At 38.3% G+C, this 21,516-nt stretch overlaps 4 protein-coding genes and 1 pseudogene across 11 annotated transcripts in view; 2 read left to right on the plus strand and 3 right to left on the minus strand.

Annotated features, from left to right (window-relative positions):
• Window positions 1-6,295, minus strand: part of LOC104809394 (kinesin-like protein KIN-14G) — a 7,846-nt gene extending 1,551 nt beyond the window's left edge. Inside the window, exons 1-19 of one of the 3 annotated variants that reach the window (XM_010535369.2) lie at window positions 6,074-6,295; window positions 5,309-5,477; window positions 4,607-4,749; window positions 4,377-4,475; window positions 3,777-4,004; window positions 3,601-3,684; window positions 3,395-3,472; window positions 3,198-3,290; window positions 3,082-3,111; window positions 2,618-2,959; window positions 2,457-2,538; window positions 2,268-2,363; window positions 2,007-2,186; window positions 1,754-1,860; window positions 1,487-1,665; window positions 1,186-1,350; window positions 848-1,101; window positions 586-749; window positions 1-186 (exon numbers count right to left, since the gene is read on the minus strand). In XM_010535369.2, the coding sequence (XP_010533671.1) occupies window positions 1-186; window positions 586-749; window positions 848-1,101; window positions 1,186-1,350; window positions 1,487-1,665; window positions 1,754-1,860; window positions 2,007-2,186; window positions 2,268-2,363; window positions 2,457-2,538; window positions 2,618-2,959; window positions 3,082-3,111; window positions 3,198-3,290; window positions 3,395-3,472; window positions 3,601-3,684; window positions 3,777-4,004; window positions 4,377-4,475; window positions 4,607-4,749; window positions 5,309-5,429 (2,631 nt within the window). In that variant the 5' untranslated portion in view covers window positions 5,430-5,477; window positions 6,074-6,295. Of the gene's footprint in view, window positions 187-585; window positions 750-847; window positions 1,102-1,185; window positions 1,351-1,486; window positions 1,666-1,753; window positions 1,861-2,006; window positions 2,187-2,267; window positions 2,364-2,456; window positions 2,539-2,617; window positions 2,960-3,081; window positions 3,112-3,197; window positions 3,291-3,394; window positions 3,473-3,600; window positions 3,685-3,776; window positions 4,005-4,376; window positions 4,476-4,597; window positions 4,750-5,308; window positions 5,527-6,073 lie in introns of all 3 variants that reach the window. The other 2 variants (XM_010535367.2, XM_010535368.2) reach the window with 2 other exon arrangements.
• An 842-nt stretch (window positions 6,296-7,137) lies between these two features.
• Window positions 7,138-11,285, minus strand: LOC104809396 (GMP synthase [glutamine-hydrolyzing]-like). Its single transcript, XM_010535375.1, has 6 exons — window positions 10,584-11,285; window positions 8,668-8,918; window positions 8,206-8,581; window positions 7,982-8,113; window positions 7,707-7,882; window positions 7,138-7,413 (listed from the first exon to the last, which is right to left on the minus strand). The coding sequence occupies exons 1-6, from the start codon at window positions 11,127-11,129 to the stop codon at window positions 7,290-7,292; spliced, it is 1,605 nt and encodes a 534-aa protein (XP_010533677.1). The 5' UTR covers window positions 11,130-11,285; the 3' UTR covers window positions 7,138-7,289.
• A 555-nt stretch (window positions 11,286-11,840) lies between these two features.
• On the plus strand, window positions 11,841-18,798 carry LOC104809395 (transcription initiation factor TFIID subunit 3). 4 transcript variants are annotated; one of them, XM_010535372.2, is made up of 6 exons: window positions 11,841-13,721; window positions 14,071-14,468; window positions 14,575-14,713; window positions 14,820-14,917; window positions 15,326-16,485; window positions 17,023-18,798. In XM_010535372.2, the coding sequence occupies exon 6, from the start codon at window positions 17,058-17,060 to the stop codon at window positions 18,642-18,644; it is 1,587 nt and encodes a 528-aa protein (XP_010533674.1). In that variant the 5' UTR covers window positions 11,841-13,721; window positions 14,071-14,468; window positions 14,575-14,713; window positions 14,820-14,917; window positions 15,326-16,485; window positions 17,023-17,057; the 3' UTR covers window positions 18,645-18,798. The 4 variants fall into 4 exon arrangements, with proteins under 4 accessions (XP_010533674.1, XP_010533672.1, XP_010533676.1 ...); XM_010535370.2 differs by having other exon boundaries at window positions 14,581-14,713; XM_010535374.2 differs by having other exon boundaries at window positions 14,071-14,421.
• LOC104809655 lies at window positions 12,131-13,477 on the plus strand (annotated as a pseudogene).
• A 605-nt stretch (window positions 18,799-19,403) lies between the features above and the next one.
• The window catches only part of LOC104809397 (O-glucosyltransferase rumi homolog), a 3,365-nt gene continuing 1,252 nt past the window's right edge, over window positions 19,404-21,516 (minus strand). The window contains exons 3-6 of one of the 3 annotated variants that reach the window (XM_010535376.1): window positions 20,722-20,917; window positions 20,562-20,626; window positions 20,276-20,486; window positions 19,404-19,858 (exon numbers count right to left, since the gene is read on the minus strand). In XM_010535376.1, the coding sequence (XP_010533678.1) occupies window positions 19,496-19,858; window positions 20,276-20,486; window positions 20,562-20,626; window positions 20,722-20,917 (835 nt within the window). In that variant the 3' untranslated portion in view covers window positions 19,404-19,495. Of the gene's footprint in view, window positions 19,859-19,890; window positions 20,090-20,275; window positions 20,487-20,561; window positions 20,627-20,721; window positions 20,918-21,516 lie in introns of those variants that run through there. The other 2 variants (XM_010535377.1, XM_010535378.2) reach the window with 2 other exon arrangements.

Raw genomic sequence — 21,516 nt, forward strand, 5'->3', positions numbered from 1 at the left:
GAATAAATTCGAACCTTGCCCTCTTCGAGTGTTAGGTGAAGCTCCAACAGAATGGCTTCTTGGGGATGGAGACCCGAATCTTAGACTGCTTAACCCGCGTTTTAGGACACCAGTATTACCCTTTAGCTGTTGTAACTTTTGAATCTCTCCATCTTTCTTTGCAATCACATCCTTCAGTTTTGAAACCTGCAAAATATCAAGGGATATCACGGTAAAACCATCGTTATCCGGCATTATATATAGTTTATATCACATTTTTAAATCCAACAAAACATACGCAAGGCGATGTCATCCGTTTTTTTTTAACCAAAGCATCATATGCTACAGAGAATCACATTACTTATGTTGCAATCACCAAATTTTTAAAGCAAAACTCATCTGGAAACTTTTCAGCCGTACCCATTTTAGGCCTTTCGTAAGCTATGATAATTCTAAGTAATCTTAACAGGTAACATCCGAGATACAACGGTTTCAGTTTAAAATCCGACAGAGCTATACACAGGATGTGACTAATTCTATTTGGGTATACTCATTTTCGATGGAAACAATAAGAAAAATGAGATAAAGGGGGGAAAAAATAGGAACCTGTTCCATGAGTTGTCTAACATCCCGTCCCTCTTTATTGCTTTTTGCTGCACCTAACTCAACACCCGAAACCCTTTCAGCGAATTTCAAAGTACTTACAGTCTCGGAATATGAATCTTCATCGGGATTGATCTGCACAAACATAAGAGTTTTGGCCTGTCCTCCTAATTAACAAAAAAAAAAGGAAGGGTGAAACAAAGTAGTTATCTCAGGAACCAAACAGCATAAGACAAAAACACAGTCATCGTTTAAATATAGGTACCGAGGGAACTCTGAAGGACTTGAGTCAACTTGCTGTTTCGGTATGGAACATGAGGGTTCTTTTGCGAAAGGGCAAAGATAACATCACCGAGAGCTGACAAAGATTTGTTAATATGTTGAGCTTCTTTTAACCTCTCTCCAGTTGCCTCAGAACGATCAACCCTTTCACTTCCAGCAAGATCAACCAAATGCAAACTACCACGCAGTACAGAGTCTGTCTCCACATCGATACCACGCACATGAACAGAAAGAACACTGCATAAAAACAGCCAAAACAAAGCTTAATCCTTTGAAATTGAGAAATAGGATTAATAACAGCTCGGTTTCATGGCCGAAAACCTATGTGATCTACTGCTCCTCTCATTGAGAGCTGTGGCTCCAACAGTTCTGTTCATTAGCCCGATGCTCATTAGCTCAAGGACATCTTCAGTTGATCTCACGCGATGCATGCTCGCATCAGGGACTGCTAGCCCGTTTGGTAGGGCAGTATTCCAAATCCCAAGTGTAAGCAGGTTAAAGAAAGCAATTGAGAGAACCAAGTATGATATCACCCACCACAGTATCTTATAAAGAAACTATATATACACACCATGCATCCACAAAAATGCACCAAGATGATATCAGATTAAGAAAAGGATATCTCCTATTGGAACCGCCTTCAGTAAGTAGATCACGGACTTGCTCATTATATATCTCGACCATTTGGACACCAACTTCATATTCGACGGTGTTTTGCCTATTCTGAGTTAGCTCGAACAAGTCATTCAGAGCTCGGTAGTTGACACCCCAGTCTTCTTTTGAAGTTATACTTGGTCCGCTCTTTATGTGTATGCAAAATTGGTTACATCCATTAGAAGCTTAAATAAGGCTGGCATATCACATGAACAGGATCAAACACGTTGCTCACCATTGTGTAAGTTTTTCCAGAGCCTGTCTGGCCATAGGCAAATATACAAACATTGTAGCCATCAAGAATGGATCGAATTAGCGGTTGAGTATCTAAGAATACCTCCTCTGCATAAATAAGAAAGGGACAATCAATAGATGTTAGGTCCTTAATCATTTTAACCAGGCATATGAAAGAAAAGAAAACTGTGATAAAAGGGACATATACCAGAAGAACAAGGAAAAGGTTTCAAAGTGGAAGTGGAAAAGCTCACCTTGAGTTGCTGTAGGACCAAAAACTTTGTTGAATTTAAACAATCGATGTGTATCTTTGCCTTGATTTAAGGGATTCGCCACAACCAATTCACCATTCTCACCAATGTATTCTATAGTTGTCTGCCTCTTGTTTTGCCCAGGAAGGAATGGTCTAATCCGACAATAGACCCTGATATTTCCTTTTAAACATAAAGATAAAATAACATAAATCAATCCCGAATGCTCAAACACATGACGCGCAACTACTGAAAGGTTTATACCTTTTAATTCCTGGACTTCATTATACAGTCTCCGATTTTCTTCAAGAACCACATGGTAATTTTTCGCTGCATCAGCTACTCCTTTTAGCCTTATACCTAGGAAAAACGGATCAAATATGAAAAGGCGAGTAACCCAAAAGAACATCAAGGCAAAGCAAACAACACTATAAATAACTTGAGCAATCTTACCATAGTAGTTTAAATCGATAATGTAACTCTTTTGTGTCAGCATAACTTCATGTTTTAAAGACTCTGAAGTAGCCCTCAACTCCTGGAGAGTTCAGACTCAATGTCACTGAAAGAACTACGGATACTAACATATATTTGCAAAACTACCAATAAAGCCAAACCTGCAAAGCCCCCGACTGTCTGTCTATAAAGCTCTGGTAGGTGCCCTCTTTCTTCTCCCATTTTTGAGATTTAGATTCACATAGCGTTTCAAGTTCTTTCACCTTCTTGGTTGAATCAATTTCACGTAACTCCGCATCCTTCAATTTCTTCTCAAATTCAACTTTAATTTTTTGAGCTTTAGCTTCTAGTTCCAGGCAGCGCTTTTCATGTAGTTTTTTCTCCATTTCAAATTCTCGCTTCAGCTTAGAAATCTCAGCGTCTCTACGCTCCTTTTCTTTCCTCAACCTTAGCACATCTTTCTCTTCCGACCTTTCTCTCTCTTCCACCCTGGCTTTCTCTAGCTACAATGCACAAGAAAGTACAATATAACCATGAAACTTGTGAAACAAGAGAAGCAGGAAATGAATTGAAAGTGATTCTATTGCGTAAATATGTTACTTGCCACGTCACATAGATTACATACCTTTATATGTTCCAGATGGTTCGTTACAATCTACAAAATAACAAGATCTACCAATTAGAAAATGATTGCAAAAAGAAGGAACATATAACAACTAGAAACCGAAATATACATTGTACCTCATTCTCCTCTGTTGTCCCAGCTGCCAAGGTTTCTAAAACTTTTATCCTTGATCGATATTTTTCTTCACGGACCCTAAAGAGTATATTTTGCTGCACCAATTTCACTAGCACACTTAATGAATTTGTCAGAAGAATGATTAATAACATTCGGGAAAAAGAAAAGCAAAGAAAAGAAAAACCAGAAGTGCTCGTACATTTTTTGAGTTTTCTGCTTGAATTGAAATCCGTCTTTCTATCACTTGTACAATTGCTTTCAATATAGATGCCATAGCCTGAAATATAGAGGAACTCAAGATGAAGTATGAGAAAAAGTTCAATGAACTTAGGATCCATATGCCGTGAGAACCAGAAACTAATAATCAAGGGTAGTGCAGCATCTGTTGCACAGTTGCTGCCATACATTACAGATATTTCCATTCATGTTCTTCATGTTCTCTTCCAAAAGCTTATCCAGCATGTCAAATAGTGAACGAGTAGAAGCATTCTACCAAGATAGGAATAAAACTTGCATCAGAAGCAGAGGTAAAAGCTTGAAACTTCGACAAAATCAAGAGAAAATTCGTAAGAAGACCTTACTTGTAAACTGTTTGATTTCAGTAATTCCAAAATTTTATCATCAGATATATTGATGTCAGTTCCTTCCTTAAATTGAAATCCATCACTTAAATTGTTATCAGCTTCCTTTGAGTGATCCTCTGGCAAACTCCATCTCCTTCTAGCAGATATCGAGTTCTTGTCATACCCACCATCGGAAAAGCTCGCTTTTAGCGCCTTGAGGGACTGCAAAACTGGAACCATATCTCCCTGCATAGTATCTCTTACAATTATTCATAGCAATACTAGATAATAGAAATAAACTAGAAAAAGAGGTTGGAAAGGCATGGAAACAGAAAACCTAATATTTCAATATCACAAGACTAAAGCTGAAAACTGTCCTTCATGTTCAAATTAAGCAATATCCCAAACTAGAACACCAGTGCATCAGGTAGATGTGCAGAAAACAGATGATATTATAAGCACTTGATATCAGTATGTGATATGATTTGTTCGGTTTATTATATCAATAGGTATATGATGCAATTAAAACGTGGAAATCCAAAATCACACTGGATGTTTTAAAGACGTTACATATTAACTTGTAATCCAATTACTCTATCCAGGAAAAAAAGAACAAACCTGTTCTAAGTTTGAAACCTCGAATCTGGGCAAGGCCATATCATCCATAGCTGTAAGAAATCGCTCTATCTTTACACCAGAAGGCTCGAAACTGCCACCCTATAATAGACAAAAAATGGTGAGTCCAGAAGACAGCACAAAAGTGGAAGGCTAAACACAGCAACCAAAGGGTAACACGTATCGACCAGTATAACATTCTACGCAAACAAATTCATAAGCACCATTCTTACTGAACCAGGACTAAGCTGATTCAGGAGGCCGCACAAGACAGTTCCATCCATCAAACATGCTCTCAGTTCCTCCTCTGAAGCCTCCCATGGTAAATTCAAATAAGGAAGCATCTCATTTAACCACTCCACCAAACTCTGATGACCTGAAAGCAGTTTATGTGATTAAATTAAAGCGTATGAGCCATCATCTCATTTCTGTTAACTCCTAGACCAAAAGGTTGTAGCATAGAAGCTTTTGGTTCTCAATAATGTGATGACACCTTAAACCATAAAAAGGTCAATGTCTGCCATGCCAGAACCCGTGTTGGATTATCATGAAACTATCTATCATACTAGAAGCATCTGTTCACCACCTTACACTAGGATTAATTATTATACTGTGAACTAGAAAGTTGATGTGAGACACCCATTATTCACTAGAACTGCTTTCTATGTCAAAACTCAAGTTAATATCGTGAAGCTATCTATCATACTAGAAGCATCTGTTCACCACCTTACACTAAGATCGATTAATATAGTCAACAAGAGAATTGATGCCAGACACCTATTATCCAGTAGAACTGCTTTCTACGTCAAAACTCAAGATATGAAATTTGGGTGTTTCAAAATTTTGATGCCAGGCTTCTGGGATAATTGAAGAGGATACAAAAGCAAGAGCAGGAGAGAAGACAAACAACAAACAGACAGAGTAAAGAGTATTGCCTTTCTTAAAATCATCGATGCTTTCACGACTTTCTGATCCGTCGAAACTCAGGATGCTGGACCCATTTGACCGAGAATAGGCACCACTCATGGCGGCGCCCTGTTCCAGATGACTGTTCATTTCAACTTTGAGATTCCAGGGCTCCAAGGATCATGGGTGTGATGAGACCTAAAAGCAAATGGCTCAATCCCACATCAATGTTAAAAAACAAGTGCAGCTGCAAGGAAGCAAAAATAGTCATTTTCACGGTAAAAGTAATACTCTGCCTATTTCATGCTAGTCATGGAAATATCTTCGCTCACCATTCCATGAGCCACTGGTTTCCAGATTTTGTGCGCTCTAGGCTAGTTTTTCTCCATAGAGAAAAGGATCGAGCAACACATAAACCTTTGGCGTAAAATTTTATAATAACCAGTACATGAGGAAATTCATACCAAAAGAAAACCCCGACAAGCTAACAATTTCAATCTCAAGAGAGAAAAAAAAACAGGCTCTCGCTTTCGAGGGTAAAAAGCAAAAAACCACAAGATATTCTGAAAAGCGAGGTTTCTTCTCAGCGTTTTCATCTTCCTAGCGACGAAATAACCACAATGCGAACCAAATACAACACCTAGCGAATCAAGCCATAAAATCAGCCCAAATCCCGAACTACATTCCCTAAATTTCGCCTAAACGACCAGATCCAGACAAAAACCCAAAGAAAACATCTCCACTACACAAATGTTCGTGACAGAGAGGCACACGAAAGAGACACAAGCACGAACCTGAGACGCCATGGGAGAGAGGGATTGAGACATCTCGAGACGCAACAATGGCGGTTGACTCCGACGGTGAATCCTCAAATTCACGGCAAAAGACGCCAGAGGTAAGTCCCTCGCCGGAAAGGAAATTGTCGAAATCCCCAGTTGCGCAATTCGATCGCTGCCTTTCCCTTCCCTCTGTTTGGATGCCGAGAAACAGACGAGAAAACAAATGAAAATTTGCTAATTACGGGGGAAAATTGTTTGCCTTTTTTTTTCCACATAAATTGTTTGGTTGTTTATTTAAATTATTTTATATATTTTTAGAATTACATTACCGTAGACAATTAAAATAAATAAAAATAAATTATATCTTCGTATTTCGATTTTGCTTTACGCTTATGTCACAGTGGTCCCACACTAATTCTGGAAAGACGTTCCCGCCTTGTGGATTCAGCCTTAGCTTTTGAGTTTCCCTCTTTTTTAGTAATAAAAATTTCCAGAAACATATTCTTATGTTATACATTTCTATATGACAAATATTTACTGTTATCTATATATAACAAAGCGTACATTCCATATTATTTTTTAATCCGTTAATCTTTTTCTTTAAATTTCGGATCATGCGTTATAATTTTCTCGCGTACTAAATTTGTCTCTAGATTTAAATGTATTATACAATGAAAATATCCCCAATTTCATGCAATCCATCTAAACAATTATAATCATCCAATAGAATGTAGTTATTGGCCAATTGTCGGAAGATAAAAAATTACTGTTCTTTCTCTTCTTTTTTTTTTTGTGAATGGTGGAAAAAAAAAGTTAAATACAAGCTCTGAAATACCGAGCCCAATTCAGAAGATATATGTAATCATAGGCTAAACCGGCCCGGTTAAGAATATAATGGGCCTAATAACCGGTTTGGTATCTGAAACTGGATCCTCCCAAAATCGGGTATACAGAAAGGCCTTATATTTTTGTTCCTTCCTCGTATTAAAGCATTCCTAACTCGGCCTAACTGTAAAGGGCCCCTTTCTCAAAATTTTACGCTGTATATATGTGTATATATATAAATGAAAATTTTGACATAAGAGACTTTAATTCACACACATGTATTACTGTATCTCGAATGTTTTACAGAATGATATATATATATATATATTATTTTTATAGGAAAATCAAACATGGTGTCCACCACTAGTGCGTATAACAATGAATGATCCAAATAATATAATATAATTTATTCCCATTCAATGGTGGAAGGAGGCTTAGAAGTGATGTCTTGAACCACACGGTTGACGCCCCTAACGCTGTTGCATATCTTTCTCGAAACATCGTCCAGAAACTTGTGTTCAAAGCTGAACCTGCAATTGGAAGTTGGAACCAATACACCCAAAAAACCTCGTAAAGATATAACCTTTTCACGTCCTCTGTCCAAACCCAACTCGGAAAACACACGTTATTTCGAGTTTCACTTCCCTCTAATGACAACTAAACTACTGCCTGAAACTATGTTCTTAATTCTCATATACATAGGAAAGCCTGAAACTTTTCCCATCTAATTCGGGGTTCTAAGTGAATATATACGTTTATGCACTTATTTAGAAACTCCTACATGTATATGTATGTATGCATGTATGTAGAGATGTAAGCTTACCAATCTGCTGTCATCCCGTCTTGGCTTGTGACAGCACGGAGAGCGACGACATGGGAATGAGTTCTCTTATCGCCTTGGACTCCGACAGACTTTATGGGCAAGAACACCGCAAAGGCTTGCCAGATTGAATCGTAGAGACCCGCTTCTTTGATTGACTGGATGAAAATTTCATCAACCTGATGGAAAATATCAAGAAAATCTTGAGTTTCATGGATAGGGTAAACAAACAAGAATATATATACACACACATTGATTTTAGGGTTTCACAAACTTGCCTGACGGAGAACATCTAGAGCATCTCCTTCTGTGACATCCCCCAGGACTCGGACAGCGAGTCCTGGACCTGGGAACGGGTGTCTCTTCAAGAATCCTTGAGGAACATTCAAGATTCTCCCGAGCTCACGGACCTTAACAACAAAGACCCAATAGATAGATTTTTATAACCTGTCTCACACGTTCACAAGAGTAGAAGAACGATCAAAGACAATGGTGAACAAACCTCATCCTTGAAAAGAAGCTTGAGTGGCTCGATGAGCTTCAGTTTCATATCCTTAGGGAGTCCACCAACGTTATGATGGCTTTTGATGGTGTGAGAGTGAGTTCTGTCGGTCCCTGGAGGCGGACATGACTCTATCACATCCGGGTAGAGAGTCCCTTGGACTAGATAAGTGGGTTTCTTCCCGAGCTTCTGCTCCAAATCATGTGCAAATTGATCAAAGATGTTGATGAACTCCTTTCCAATGATCTTCCTTTTTGTCTCGGGATCTACTACACCTTTCAGTTGACTCAAAAACTGCTCCGATGCATCCACACACGTTACAGGTAGATGCAAATCTTTCTCGAAGGTCGCCATCACACGTTCTCTCTCCTTGTATCTGCAACAGAACATCACAGTTGATGACATGAGAGAACAGACAAATAGGTTGTCTTGTCTCAATGAAAAAGCAACATATACTCTGACCTCAATAACCCGTTATCGACAAAGATACAATGAAGCCTATCTCCGATCGCTTTGTGAACAAGAGTTGCTGCCACGGTGGAATCTACACCTCCTGACAAGGCACAGATGACATGTTCATCAGCACTGACAGTTTTGTTTATCACTTTAACCTCTTCTTCCAACAGATTCTCCATCTTCCAACCAGCAGAAACTCCACATACATCGAAGAGGAAATGCCGAAGAGTCTCCATTCCTTGGGGTGAATGTGTCACCTGCAAAGAAATTCAACAACAAATCCCTTAACATTTTTAAGTATCCACTTTGAATAGTCGGTCCCAAAACCTGTGGTTTTGAATTCCTATGCAACGATGTAACACTGACTAGAAATCCAAATCATTGGAGATATTTTAGAATTGTTACTGGAAAAAAAAGAAAAGGATCATATACCCAGTTCATGAAAACAACAAGGTTGGAATACGAAGATTATCGAGTACAAGGAATTCCTGGAGATTTTGAATATCGAACAGAACCGAAAAAACCAGACTTTGTTATCGGAAACTCTGCAACGAGCACAAACTGTTGTCTAGCAGATTCAAACAATCAAGTCACATCAAGATTTCAATCGTTGAAAACTATTATCCAATGTTCTGCTACTTCAGACATGGACAAGATCAGATTCTTCAAAAGTTACCCATGTAAGATCCCAAACTGAATTATCTACAACTCCATTAAAGATAGATGCTTATTCAGCCAATCCAATTCCAAGCCACGAATTTGTATTAGACCAAGTAACACAAAGTTTCAAACAGAACAAAAATTCCAACTGTCATATCACATGTCTTAAATAGTCAGACACCAAAATTCCAGACTTTCTTATCCATGAAACCAAAAAAGAGCAAGACGACTCTCTCACTGTTCAAACTCTACCCAATTCAAGATTATTCAGAATCTTGCCATCAATGAATTATATTAAACTAGCCCACAATCAATTGATTAACCTCCAAGATTCCAGTATCAAACAAGATCAGAACTTTGAAACTCGATGATTCCAGATTCAACATAACGAGACAAAACAACTCAGAATAAGCTCCAAATAAACTCAGAAGTACCTCAGGGTGATACTGTAAGCCATAAAACCTCCTCTTCTGGTTCTCCATCAATGAATTATATTAAACTAGCCCACAATCAATTGATTAACCTCCAAGATTCCAGTATCAAACAAGATCAGAACTTTGAAACTCGATGATTCCAGATTCAACATAACGAGACAAAACAACTCAGAATAAGCTCCAAATAAACTCAGAAGTACCTCAGGGTGATACTGTAAGCCATAAAACCTCCTCTTCTGGTTCTCAATGGCGGGTACGGGTACTTTGTTATCGGAAACTCTGCAACGAGCACAAACTGTTGTCTAGCAGATTCAAACAATCAAGTCACATCAAGATTTCAATCGTTGAAAACTATTATCCAATGTTCTGCTACTTCAGACATGGACAAGATCAGATTCTTCAAAAGTTACCCATGTAAGATCCCAAACTGAATTATCTACAACTCCATTAAAGATAGATGCTTATTCAGCCAATCCAATTCCAAGCCACGAATTTGTATTAGACCAAGTAACACAAAGTTTCAAACAGAACAAAAATTCCAACTGTCATATCACATGTCTTAAATAGTCAGACACCAAAATTCCAGACTTTCTTATCCATGAAACCAAAAAAGAGCAAGACGACTCTCTCACTGTTCAAACTCTACCCAATTCAAGATTATTCAGAATCTTGCCATCAATGAATTATATTAAACTAGCCCACAATCAATTGATTAACCTCCAAGATTCCAGTATCAAACAAGATCAGAACTTTGAAACTCGATGATTCCAGATTCAACATAACGAGACAAAACAACTCAGAATAAGCTCCAAATAAACTCAGAAGTACCTCAGGGTGATACTGTAAGCCATAAAACCTCCTCTTCTGGTTCTCAATGGCGGCGATGGCTCCTTGCTCGCTCTCCGCCACAACCTCAAAACCCTCCGGCAACTTCACCGCCTCGTCGCCGTGGCTCATCCAAACAACTTGTCTTTTTCCGGCACTCTCCGGTCCGAAAATCGCAGATTTGCCCTTCACTTCAATCTCCATCCTCCCATATTCCTTGCTCTCACCATCTCTGACATCACCTCCGAGTTTCTGCACGATCAGATGCAAGCCATAGCAAACACCCAAGACATGGACACCGTTCGACTCGGCCCACTCAACGAACCCGTCTGGGAAACTCGGCGCGTCAGGCGCGTGGACCGAGTGAGGTCCTCCCGAGAGGATGACGACTCGTGGGTTTAGGGTTGAGATGGTTTTGAGCGAGGAGGATCCGGTGATGCAGAGGGAGAAAACGTTGAGAGACCGAATACGGCGAGTGATGAGGTGGGTGTACTGAGAACCATAGTCAAGAATCAGGACAAGATCAGGGTTCGAAGGTGATGAGTCCATGGCTTCAGGTTTTGGTCGGAACAAGTGGTAAGAGTGGAGAGAGGCTATGGGGTTTTGGAGCTTGAGGAGGATGAGGGACTAGGGTTTTTCTGAGTTTATGGACAGGAGAGGCTTGGCGGGAAGTGAGCTCAGAATATACAGAAACTAGGGTTTTGCCTAAAATGTCCGAATCGCAAAAACCGATCGCGATCTTTGTCATTAGTATCAAATATCGAAACAAAAAAAAACTGAATAAGAACCAAACCAAACCAAACCGATAATCGAAAATTGCAAATCTTTTCTTTAAAAATTGAGTATTTGTTAATAAAATGAAATCAACCCGAATGTCAATATAAAAATCGGATTGATATAGTTTTTTTAAAACCGAAATAGTTGAATGGAAACCGAATAACGAAAATTTGCATTTCATAGTTAGAAATTTGATATGACCAACCACAATATCAATACTATTATTATAATAGGGTTGGGTGTTTTAAGTTTTAACCAATAACCGGGTTTGGAGTTATCCATCATAAAAGATATCCGGATATTAACGAAGCTAAATTTTCGACTTCGAATCCGAATTTTCAAATATTTCACAAAAGGTTCGAGATACCTATTATATTTGTTAAAAATCTAAAATATCATTTATATTTATAATATTTATCTAAGTTATTCTTATTATTTATTAAAATACTTTTATTTTAGTTAATTTGTTTATCTTCTCAATTGTCAACTTTTTTATCTAAAAATTCCACCATTTCAAACCTTATCGTTAATATGTGCCCACCCCTCAATATGTCCATCCTAACTATTATATAAAATATGTAAATGGGAAAGAAGCTCATTTCATCCTTCATGATATATGACATCATCAAAATTTTAGATATTGACAATAATTCCATAATTCATATGTGCCTTAAACCTATCATTGTTTTCTTCTTTTCAAACGGTGATACAAATTCAACAATAACATCCTTTTGCTTCAAATTAGATAAAAAATTTTTTTATTGAATCTTTAAATGTCTAAAGTTATGTCATAATTATTATTTATGTACTATTTTTCTCGGTAAGACCATTTTTTGAATGGGTGAAAAAAAGTATTGAGGGTTCATAATGGGCCTTACACAGGCCCAAACTAACAGCCTAATGCGCACCGTTTCGCTTCGGCTTCTCAAGCGAATCGGGATGTGTATCTCTCCGCCATCGCCGACGTGGAGGACGCGACGGAGACGAGTCGAGCAACTCAGATCGCCGGCGACGATCTGTTCGGAGAAATCAACCGGCTATCTCTACGAAGCGTAGCGAGTTCGTGAAGCAGGGTTTTCTCCGACCGAACCCACCTAAAACGGCGTTGTCCAAGAAGAACAAAGAGGATGATGAAGACGGTGCCGATGAGCTGGAGGAAGAGGAAGTCTCCGATTTGGTGGAGATTGAGAGCTTGACCGGTTTAAGTTATGTCTCAGATCACGAAGATAGAAAGCATTAGATCGACAGTAAAAGAGGGAAGAGAAAAAGGAAAAAGGCGTCGGGTCCGAGTTTGATCGGAAATTGAGTTCGATTCCGATTATTTCGGTGAAGCGAAAGCGAGAATTGTGGAACCCAATTTCAAAATGAGCTTAACAGAGCTTATGGACGGGATCAAAGTCGTACCCATTTCAGTTTTTGGCGACAAAGACTTCGAGATCACCGAAATTCAGCACGACTCGCGAGTTGTCAGCGCCGGAGATTTCTCCGACGAAAATTTCTTTTTAAGTGAAGCCGACAGGAGAGGAGAAGTGGCAGTGGTCGCAAGCAAGGAAATCAACATTGAAGATACTTACATGGCACTTGTACTTGTGGAAGACACCAATGTGGTTTTGTCCGCGTTGGCCGCTTAGTTTTACAGGTACCCGTCGGAAACCATGGCAGTGATTGGAGTCACGGGCACGAACAGGAAGATGACCACCACGTATTTGATAAAAAGCTTCTATGAAGCCACGTGTTTATGAATATGAACAGGGATGTTTGGCACGGTATCTTATTACATTCATGATGATAACAAGTAAGAGTCGCCAAACACGACTCCTGATGCTGTTCTGGTTCAGAACTTCGATTGCTAAAAATGTTTGCATAATGGAACTGAAGCTCTGATCATGGGAGCTTCTCCTCATGAACTTGCTTTAGGGAGATGAGATGAAGTGGATTTCGATATAGCCTTTTCGCTAACTTGACTAGGGATGATTTGAATTTCTGAGGGAGAATATAGACGATCCAAAATGCAGCTATTTTTATCCGACAAGGGAACTCTAATGTTCCTGTTGTAACATTTGCAATGGAGAACAAGAAAGCCAATGTTCACCCATTAAAATTCGAACATTCCTTGTTGAGATTCCGGTTTTGGTTATACCCCTCATGGTATATACTATAGATCTCCTCGGGTTTGCTACGACGAGATAACATTTATAATATTCTTGCTGCTATGTCTGTTGGAATTTCTGTCGGAAATCCAACTTGAGGATATTGTTAGAGGAACAAGTTTTCGTGCTATCGTGGATCACGCTCCCTCTCTTGATGGCTTGTCAAGGCTGCTCGATTCAGTTTGAGAGCTTAGACCCAGAAGAACTATTACCGGTATATTATCTCTGATCATTAAGTCTCATTCCCATATTAGTAATCATTTATGTTGTGGACAATTCAAAAAAAGTTATTGAGTCCATAGACTTGATTAGCTCTGGACAGATGGGGCAAGGGTTTCCTATAAATGTAATTTTCAAAATGTCTAAGCTTTACTCAAGGATTGATTAAAAGGTTTGTACTTTGTTATGGAGTTGACATCTGTAAACTGAAAGTTGGAACTTCCTTTTTCTTCTGTTGTGTCAATAAATTTTCGTGTGTGTACTAGTTTATTTGTACCATAAACAGTCAGTTATGTGCTTCTTTGTGTGATCATCTGATTGCGTACTTCCCATTCTGGTTCAAGTTATTGGCTGCAAGGGTGAGAGGGACAGAGGGAAGAGACCGGTTATGACAAAGATTGCTACTGAGCAAGAGCGACCTGACAATGCTGACATCTGATAATCCACGGAATGAGGATTGATGTCGGTAACTTGGAAACAAGACTAAGCAGCGAACCTTAACTTTTTATGATACGGAGAAGCTCTAACACTCGTGGAAACTTTCCAATGTGGATTAGTGGAGGCTGATCCATGGTGAAAAACGATTGCTATCCACCCCTGCCAAATGGTCATTGCCTCTTCCTTCATGACATCAGGCATGTGTAGCTGTGTGTCGTGCCATTGCTGTGGGTGAGGATGAGGAAGGTGACATGGTTGTAAGTTCCAGACAAGTCAGAATTGATTCTTATACAGTTATAATTTTGTAAGCATATCTGGCTTCGACAAATAAACTTGAATGATGTTCTTGGTTGTGTATCTTTGTTACAAGTACTTCTCTGTACCCAATTGACCCAGCTCTTTGTTGCAAGTTGTAGGAGGAAAAAGCCATGAAAGGTATCAAATTGAAGGTGATAAAGAAAGAGTTTTATGGCCGAGAATGATGCCGGGAGGCACTGCAGTGTGTAGATAAACTTAACCAGGATGGAATAGACACGGGTTTCCTTTCTGGTAAGTGAAACCAGTCAAGATGCTTCTGTTTCTCCTAAACTTTTTTGAGAAACTGTTGTTATGTACCATTCACTTGTTTTCTCTTTTCCTGGCTATGGTTCTGCAGGTTACTGGAGAGTCACTAATGTCGCTGTTGTTAGACTATTTGGATTAGACACAAAATGTTCAAGGAGAAGAGACGAGATGTCCATGGCAACAAACTTTGTGAGTCAGTTAATTTAAAGCTTTACCCTTTTTACTTCACCATTTTGGGATAGGCATTTTGGGATAGGATGTTCTACACATGAGGTGAAAATAATATGTGAAACACAATTTGAAGTGGCTAAAAGGGTCATCTGCATTTTCCGAAACATGATAAAGTCTCAAACTTTGGTGGAACTAGTGATTTATTCTATAGATTCTAACTCTCTCATCACGCATAACTGCGTGATGAACGAGTTAGAACTGCAATGTCAGATTTAGTTGATAAACAGATGTATAAAAAGGGTTGTTAAGTAGAATTAACGAGTTTTTTGTGCAAGATGCGAAAATTCACGGCGTTTTCAGCTATTTTCCGGGAAAGTAAAGTTAATGTGATTGGAAAGATGGATTTTTTTCTGGTTGTCATTGCAGGAGCCGTGGTAGAGAACTCCAAAGTTGAAGAAGAGAAATATAAATCTTGTAAAAGGTAAATGATACGCATATGCGAGTCTGTGTAAGCAAGCCTGATGAATTCTGAGCTCTGCAATGGAAAGCATGGAGAAGTTTTTTTCTTTGAGGTAATGGAATTAAACTTTTTTCTTTATGTCATAAATACCATACGGAATTATTTATTGTTATCATTTTGAAAATTAATTCTTTTCATATATGATATTTAAAAACATGATTTTTATAATCCTTTTCCTAATTTCACAAATAATAGGAATTTCTACTCAATGTTTTTTTAGTAAAAAAGGGAGTGCCATTAGTTAATTTGGCCAACCCCCAAATTGAGTATCACAATAAATTTGTGTGAAGAAAAAAAAGTAACAGCAAGTTTTCTATTGTGACCCACAAATGACTAATAAAAGAGCCATTGCTGCCAAAGAAATTTATGGTTAAAAGATTTCAATGCCAAAAAAGTAATTAAAATATTTTTGTCACTTGTAAACTAGTAATTAAAAGATCTCATTTTTACATATTTTTTCTTAGAATAAATTATTTCGATGATTTTGAGTAGTTTTCATACTTATCCAAGATACAATGAACCAGTGGTTTAATTCTGGCCTTTTATGACATTTGTAAGGTTTGCAATATGCTTTCTCGTGATTAATGGTGTAATAAAGGTTTTAGGCTCTCTGTTGTTGCATGACTTAGTATTCCTTTGCCTTATCTTCTAGCTTAATTGGTATTGCTTTGCCTTATCTGATACATCTAACCTAGACTGATATCTATACACGCGCTTATACACACATATATATACACATATTAGCATTAAATATATATGTGTATTTATGTTCCATAGCATTTAGATTCAAATTATTAAATACTATATTTAGAAAATTATGAAATATTTTAGACCAATACAGTGACTCTCTCCCCTCTGTATATGGAAATTGATATGCTCATACAAAAGTATGCAATTTTTCCCTTTTATGGTCCCTGAAACCGAAACACCTATACAAAGATAAACACACGCACACACATATATGTATATACATAAGTATATATATACACTTGCATAGAGAAAGGAAGAAGCAGAATAAGCGAGAGACGCCGAAGTGGGTGCTCAATTTGGCCTGAAAACCGGCGAGGTGAGGAAATTTCTTGTCTTTTCTTACTCTTTCATTTTGCAAACAATGAAGCATTTATTAACTTTTCTTATTGTTCATTGGCCATTCTTAATATTCCTGTTTAGTTGTGTAATTTAGTCTTTCTTCTCACATGATGATGATGCACTGCCTGGTTTCAACTGGTTTGATGATCTTTCTCTTCGATCCAAATCCATTTCTTTTAGTCTCGATTCGTCAGTTCGACGATGAGAATTACGAGTTGATTCTCTCGGTGATCTAGACCTTGTGGTTAGGCACGAATTTGTATGTTCCTCTTGTTTCGAGGGATTAGGATATCGTGTTTCGATTCATAGAGCTGTATCCTCGCGTGAATTCCAAAAGGTGAATCCTTTATTGAATTTGTGATTTAGACCGAGGCTGCAATTTCTTTTAGTGAATTCGCGTTCGTATGATCTGTCGTATCGATATAAGAGTCTAAACCCTTTAATTTCATTTGGGCGAAAGATTACGCCTTTTTATGTTCAAAAGATTACTTGATTTTAAGCCTTCTGTTCGCAGCTGTTTGAAGTATTGTGTGAAATCTGAGACTTAGAATGGAGGATCAGTCGAGGTTTAATGAGAAATGGGATTTCAGAAGGAAAGAGGACAGCTTTGATGATTCTTCAAGCGACAATTCGGATTCCAACTCGAGCCAGGAGCCTGTCCCGAAGAAGCATAAGCTTGTCTCTCAATCTCAGGCTGAGGCAACACCGAAATCAACAACAAGTGGAGTTAGTAGAAAGCAGCCGGCGAGATCCCAGGAGGGTAGGAGCAAGAACGAACAGAACAGTCCCGGGAAAGGTAAGGAGACAAACGATGCAAGAAAGAAACCGGTTCATGGAAAAGGCGAGGGGAAGCAGAAGGAAGCAACTGGTGTACCTAAGGCTGGAAACTTGGTAATTGATGGTGTTGCATCTTTTATGGACACCTTACTTGATGATCTCAAAGCTTCTAGGGAGGGTTTGCTTGGTTGGATGAAAGGTGAAATGTCTCAATCGGACGAGAAAGGGAAGAGAGAGGAAAATCAACCGAGGAAAAGAACTGCCAAGAGATCAGTCAGGAAGAAGAAGATGATGATGAATTTGGTTCCCGAAGGGGAAAGGGATAAAAACCTGCATGTCGAAGAAGAAAACAAGAGAGAAGAAGAGCAGAGCAAGCCGGAGGAGAAAGCTACAGAGGAGAAAAATGTTGAGGTGGAGACAGATAACCTTCCTGGCAAAGCACAAGAACAAGGTAATGTTGGATTTGATTGTAATATCGGACCTCTGGAAAGGTTTTTCAGGAGCAACGAAGTCGGGTATGGCAGAAACTACTTTCAACAAGAAAAGAACAATCAAAGTCTAGAACTCGGCGATGAACAGATGAAATTCACCAAGGGTCGGGCTTCGGTTGAGAAGGCCATACCAAAGAATCTGTCTTCGGCATCTACCCAGAGCCAAATGAGCGTTGTTTTGGCTATCCCTGCTCCGACTTCGGAACTCGGATCGTCGAAGAAGTACCTTAGAACGAAAAAGACGGTCCAGGCCAACACTACTGTCAACATTCCGCCTGTGGAACAACAACCTTATCGTGTTTTGGTCCCAGGAACCGAAATGCAGAAAGATCTGAACATGGAGATCCCCATTGAACCAAAACATTCATCAACCCCTCTCCTGCCTGCACCTGCACCTGCACCTGCACTTGCAGTTCCTTCACTGAGTCCATTCTTCCCTTCAAACCAAGGGTTTGCCTCTCTCACAAACAGCAACTTTCAACTCCGACCAGTATCTCAGATGCAAGATCCGTCGGAGATCTGGACAGGATCTGGGTTTGCTCATCATGGTCTGAGGAATCTGAATGGTTTGTATCAGAACAACAACAACTATGTACCGAGTTTCCCACCGGTTCCATTCCATCTCGGTTTCAACTTTCAGACGCAACTGGGTCCTGAGGCTTCTTCGCTGAGAGACAACACCTTTTTCGGAGGCCTGAGGATGTCGGGAGGAGCCATAAGATTCTCCGACAGTGGTTTTCCGGGGCAGTTTTCCGGCGGCGGCAGCGGGAACAACCTCTCCGATTACAGACCAAGCTCCAGTAGGCAATCGCCGTTTCAGCCACAGAACCACAACGCCGGCGGCAACGGTTCTATGTTCCAGAACTAGAACAAAGATGGAAACTTTACTGTTGTTTCTCTCCAAAAAAAAAATGCTTCTTCGTCCTGTTTTTGTTTTCCTTTCGCAATTTGCAGAACTTTTGATCCGAGGTTGGGCCGTTTACAGGTAGAAACATGGAAAAGAAAACTCAGATCATCTTTTTGTTTTTGTTAGAAATAAATAAAGAGAAACAACAAGAAGCATGTCGTTTTTTTCTTCCTTGTAAGCGTTTGTTTACATACAACAGCTTGGAGTTTTACTTTTACATATTTCAAATCTAAAATCAATAGATTCAACTTGAAAGTTTATTAAACATTTTCAGTATTATGGAAGGTGATATACTATAAAGTTTTGTATATACATATGACATCTGTATTTGATGAGAAATCAAAATTGTTTAAAGATAGCTTGCAAAGATATTATACGCTTAAGAGACCATCCAAATCCTAATCCCAGTAAGCATTTCGTATTTCTCAATTTGCCTAATGAGGTCCAATCATTTCGATTTCTGTCTATAAACCCCTTTCAAGAACTTTGGGTTCAAAAAATGGAATATGAAAACAATGTCGGCCTCATGGCCCACTAGCAAGAGGCAAGAGAGCCCATCATAAATCTTTATTAAACCAGTCCTTTTAACCAAACTTCAATTTCATTTGGTGCGACTTGTGGATTGGATCTCAAAAGTGTATCTCTCGTACATCGTATGTAATTTTCATTTTCTGTATTTGAAACTCTTATGTATATATGTATATATGTATTACAGTACCGTATGGATCCGACAAAATGAAACTATAATTCTGTTGTCCAACATCAATTATCACAAAAAAAAAGCTTTTAAAAAAATGTAATTCATGTTGTATCTACTTAGCTCTCCGCCAATAAATTTCTTCCCATTTTTCAACTTGTCTGATGAGATTCAGTTTCTGTCTATAGAACCTTCCAAGGGTCTTGGAATCAAAAGGGGTTGGCAAGGAGCATGGAACTGAGTTGTGGGGTCCACTGATAAGAGATTCCATCATGAATCTTTTCTTCTTGGATCCATCTTCTTCCGATGCGCAGATGAATCCTTCCGAGCAGATTTCGACTCCGTTTTCTGGGATTTGTGGTTTGAATCTGATAAGTTTGGAGTATTCATTCAGTAAATGGAACATGTAATCATACACATTCTCCATTGACACATCTCTCTCCATGAATTCACTTGCAGCTCTTCCTATTTCCTCTGCCTACCAAAAGAAGAAAAATCATCCTATCATATAATATACAATTCATTTTATTTTATAATCCGAAAATTTATTTGGACTTCGTTTCAACTACATCTTTCAAAAGATCGGAGAAATACATGTGAATATCACTCACCAAGTGAATATTCGAACTTGAGTTGGAAATAGACCGAGAAGGTGTTTTACTTCCTTGCTTGAGTCACCCAAATATTGGTATATACAATCCATATTTATCTGTTCATATTTAAGTTATCGAATTTTCTATTAAGTTGACGATTAAATTTTCATAGAAAATATAAGATTGGTTATATATAACTATTGAATTCCTCTATTTGGAAAAATGATTAAATAAATTAGAAGATTTAAGAGTAGTATTTTGGTATAAAATCTTGTGTGTATATATACACGTGAATGGTGTACCTTATGTGAGTTGTTGTTGAGCCAATCAACGGCAAATTTGATGGAACTGCATTTGTGGTTATCATTGATAGGCCAATAGTGTTGGAGAGGCTGCAGGCTTCTCGTGAAGAAGTCGTAGAAATAAGGCTTCACCATCAGTGTCACCGAGTCGCATGCCAGTATGTACTTCTCGCTCACCGACCACGCGTACCCTTCTACGTATATCTTGTATCTGAAACAAATTATTTACATAACTTGCAAACGAAATCAAATAATTGCCTGGAGATATGGAGATCGATAGTATGACCTGTAGGTGCACTGCTTTGCAACATTTGAATTCTCGAATCCTCGTTGGCCTTCTAGTATCCAATCCTAATGGATAGTATATCACAAACATGCCAAATGCATATTAATATTTACGTATTAGATGATTATATATATATATATATATTATATGGGATAAATACCTGGATGAACAATCTTGCGTTCCAGTCATGTAGAAGAGTGAGATTGCAAGTGAGAAGATCTTGTCTCGTTGGGGAAGAAACAAAAGGGTTGCCTTTCCAATATGCGTAAGGTTCTCTCTCCCCCCATTTCTTCTTCTTCTTCCCTTCTTCCATTTCTCTCAACACCATTTCCCACGGCCTTATGTTTATCTCTGCCCTTCAATCCATTTCCACCCAATTTTCCTCTCTTTTTTTTAATTTATTCGGTTTTCACATCATTATTTATATTGCATATATATATATATATATATATATATATATATATATATATCATCAAATACACATTGCACAAAAAGAGGGGAAAAAACTCAATTTCACCCTATGGACCTTAATTAAATGACCGCTTATTCAAATCCACCTAACAAAACCGATACATTCACATGATTGTTCTAAATTTATATATAATTAGTCTTACAAAATGATTAATCTTTTTTTTAAGAGAGGATTCTAGTGGCTTTGAGTGGAGGACAAAATTATTCTTTCCTTTCTAATGCATATAATATGATTGTTTCCTTAAAGTACCTTTTTTTCTAGTCATCAAATATATATAAATACATTAATTAATTAATTATCTTATGCAAACTCGTACAATATATTTTTTTTTCATAGATTGTGTGATAACTAATTTATTTTTTTTCATCCTCTAATCTGATAATCAAATGATCAATTAGCATAGAAAAGCGTGTTTGGTGAGCTCTAATAATCAAATACAGAATCTAATAACGTCAAAATGTGGACCCTACCAATATTTCCCTA

This window comes from Tarenaya hassleriana, unplaced genomic scaffold, assembly GCF_000463585.1.
Source record: "Tarenaya hassleriana unplaced genomic scaffold, ASM46358v1 Cleome16, whole genome shotgun sequence".
NCBI lineage: Eukaryota > Viridiplantae > Streptophyta > Magnoliopsida > Brassicales > Cleomaceae > Tarenaya > Tarenaya hassleriana.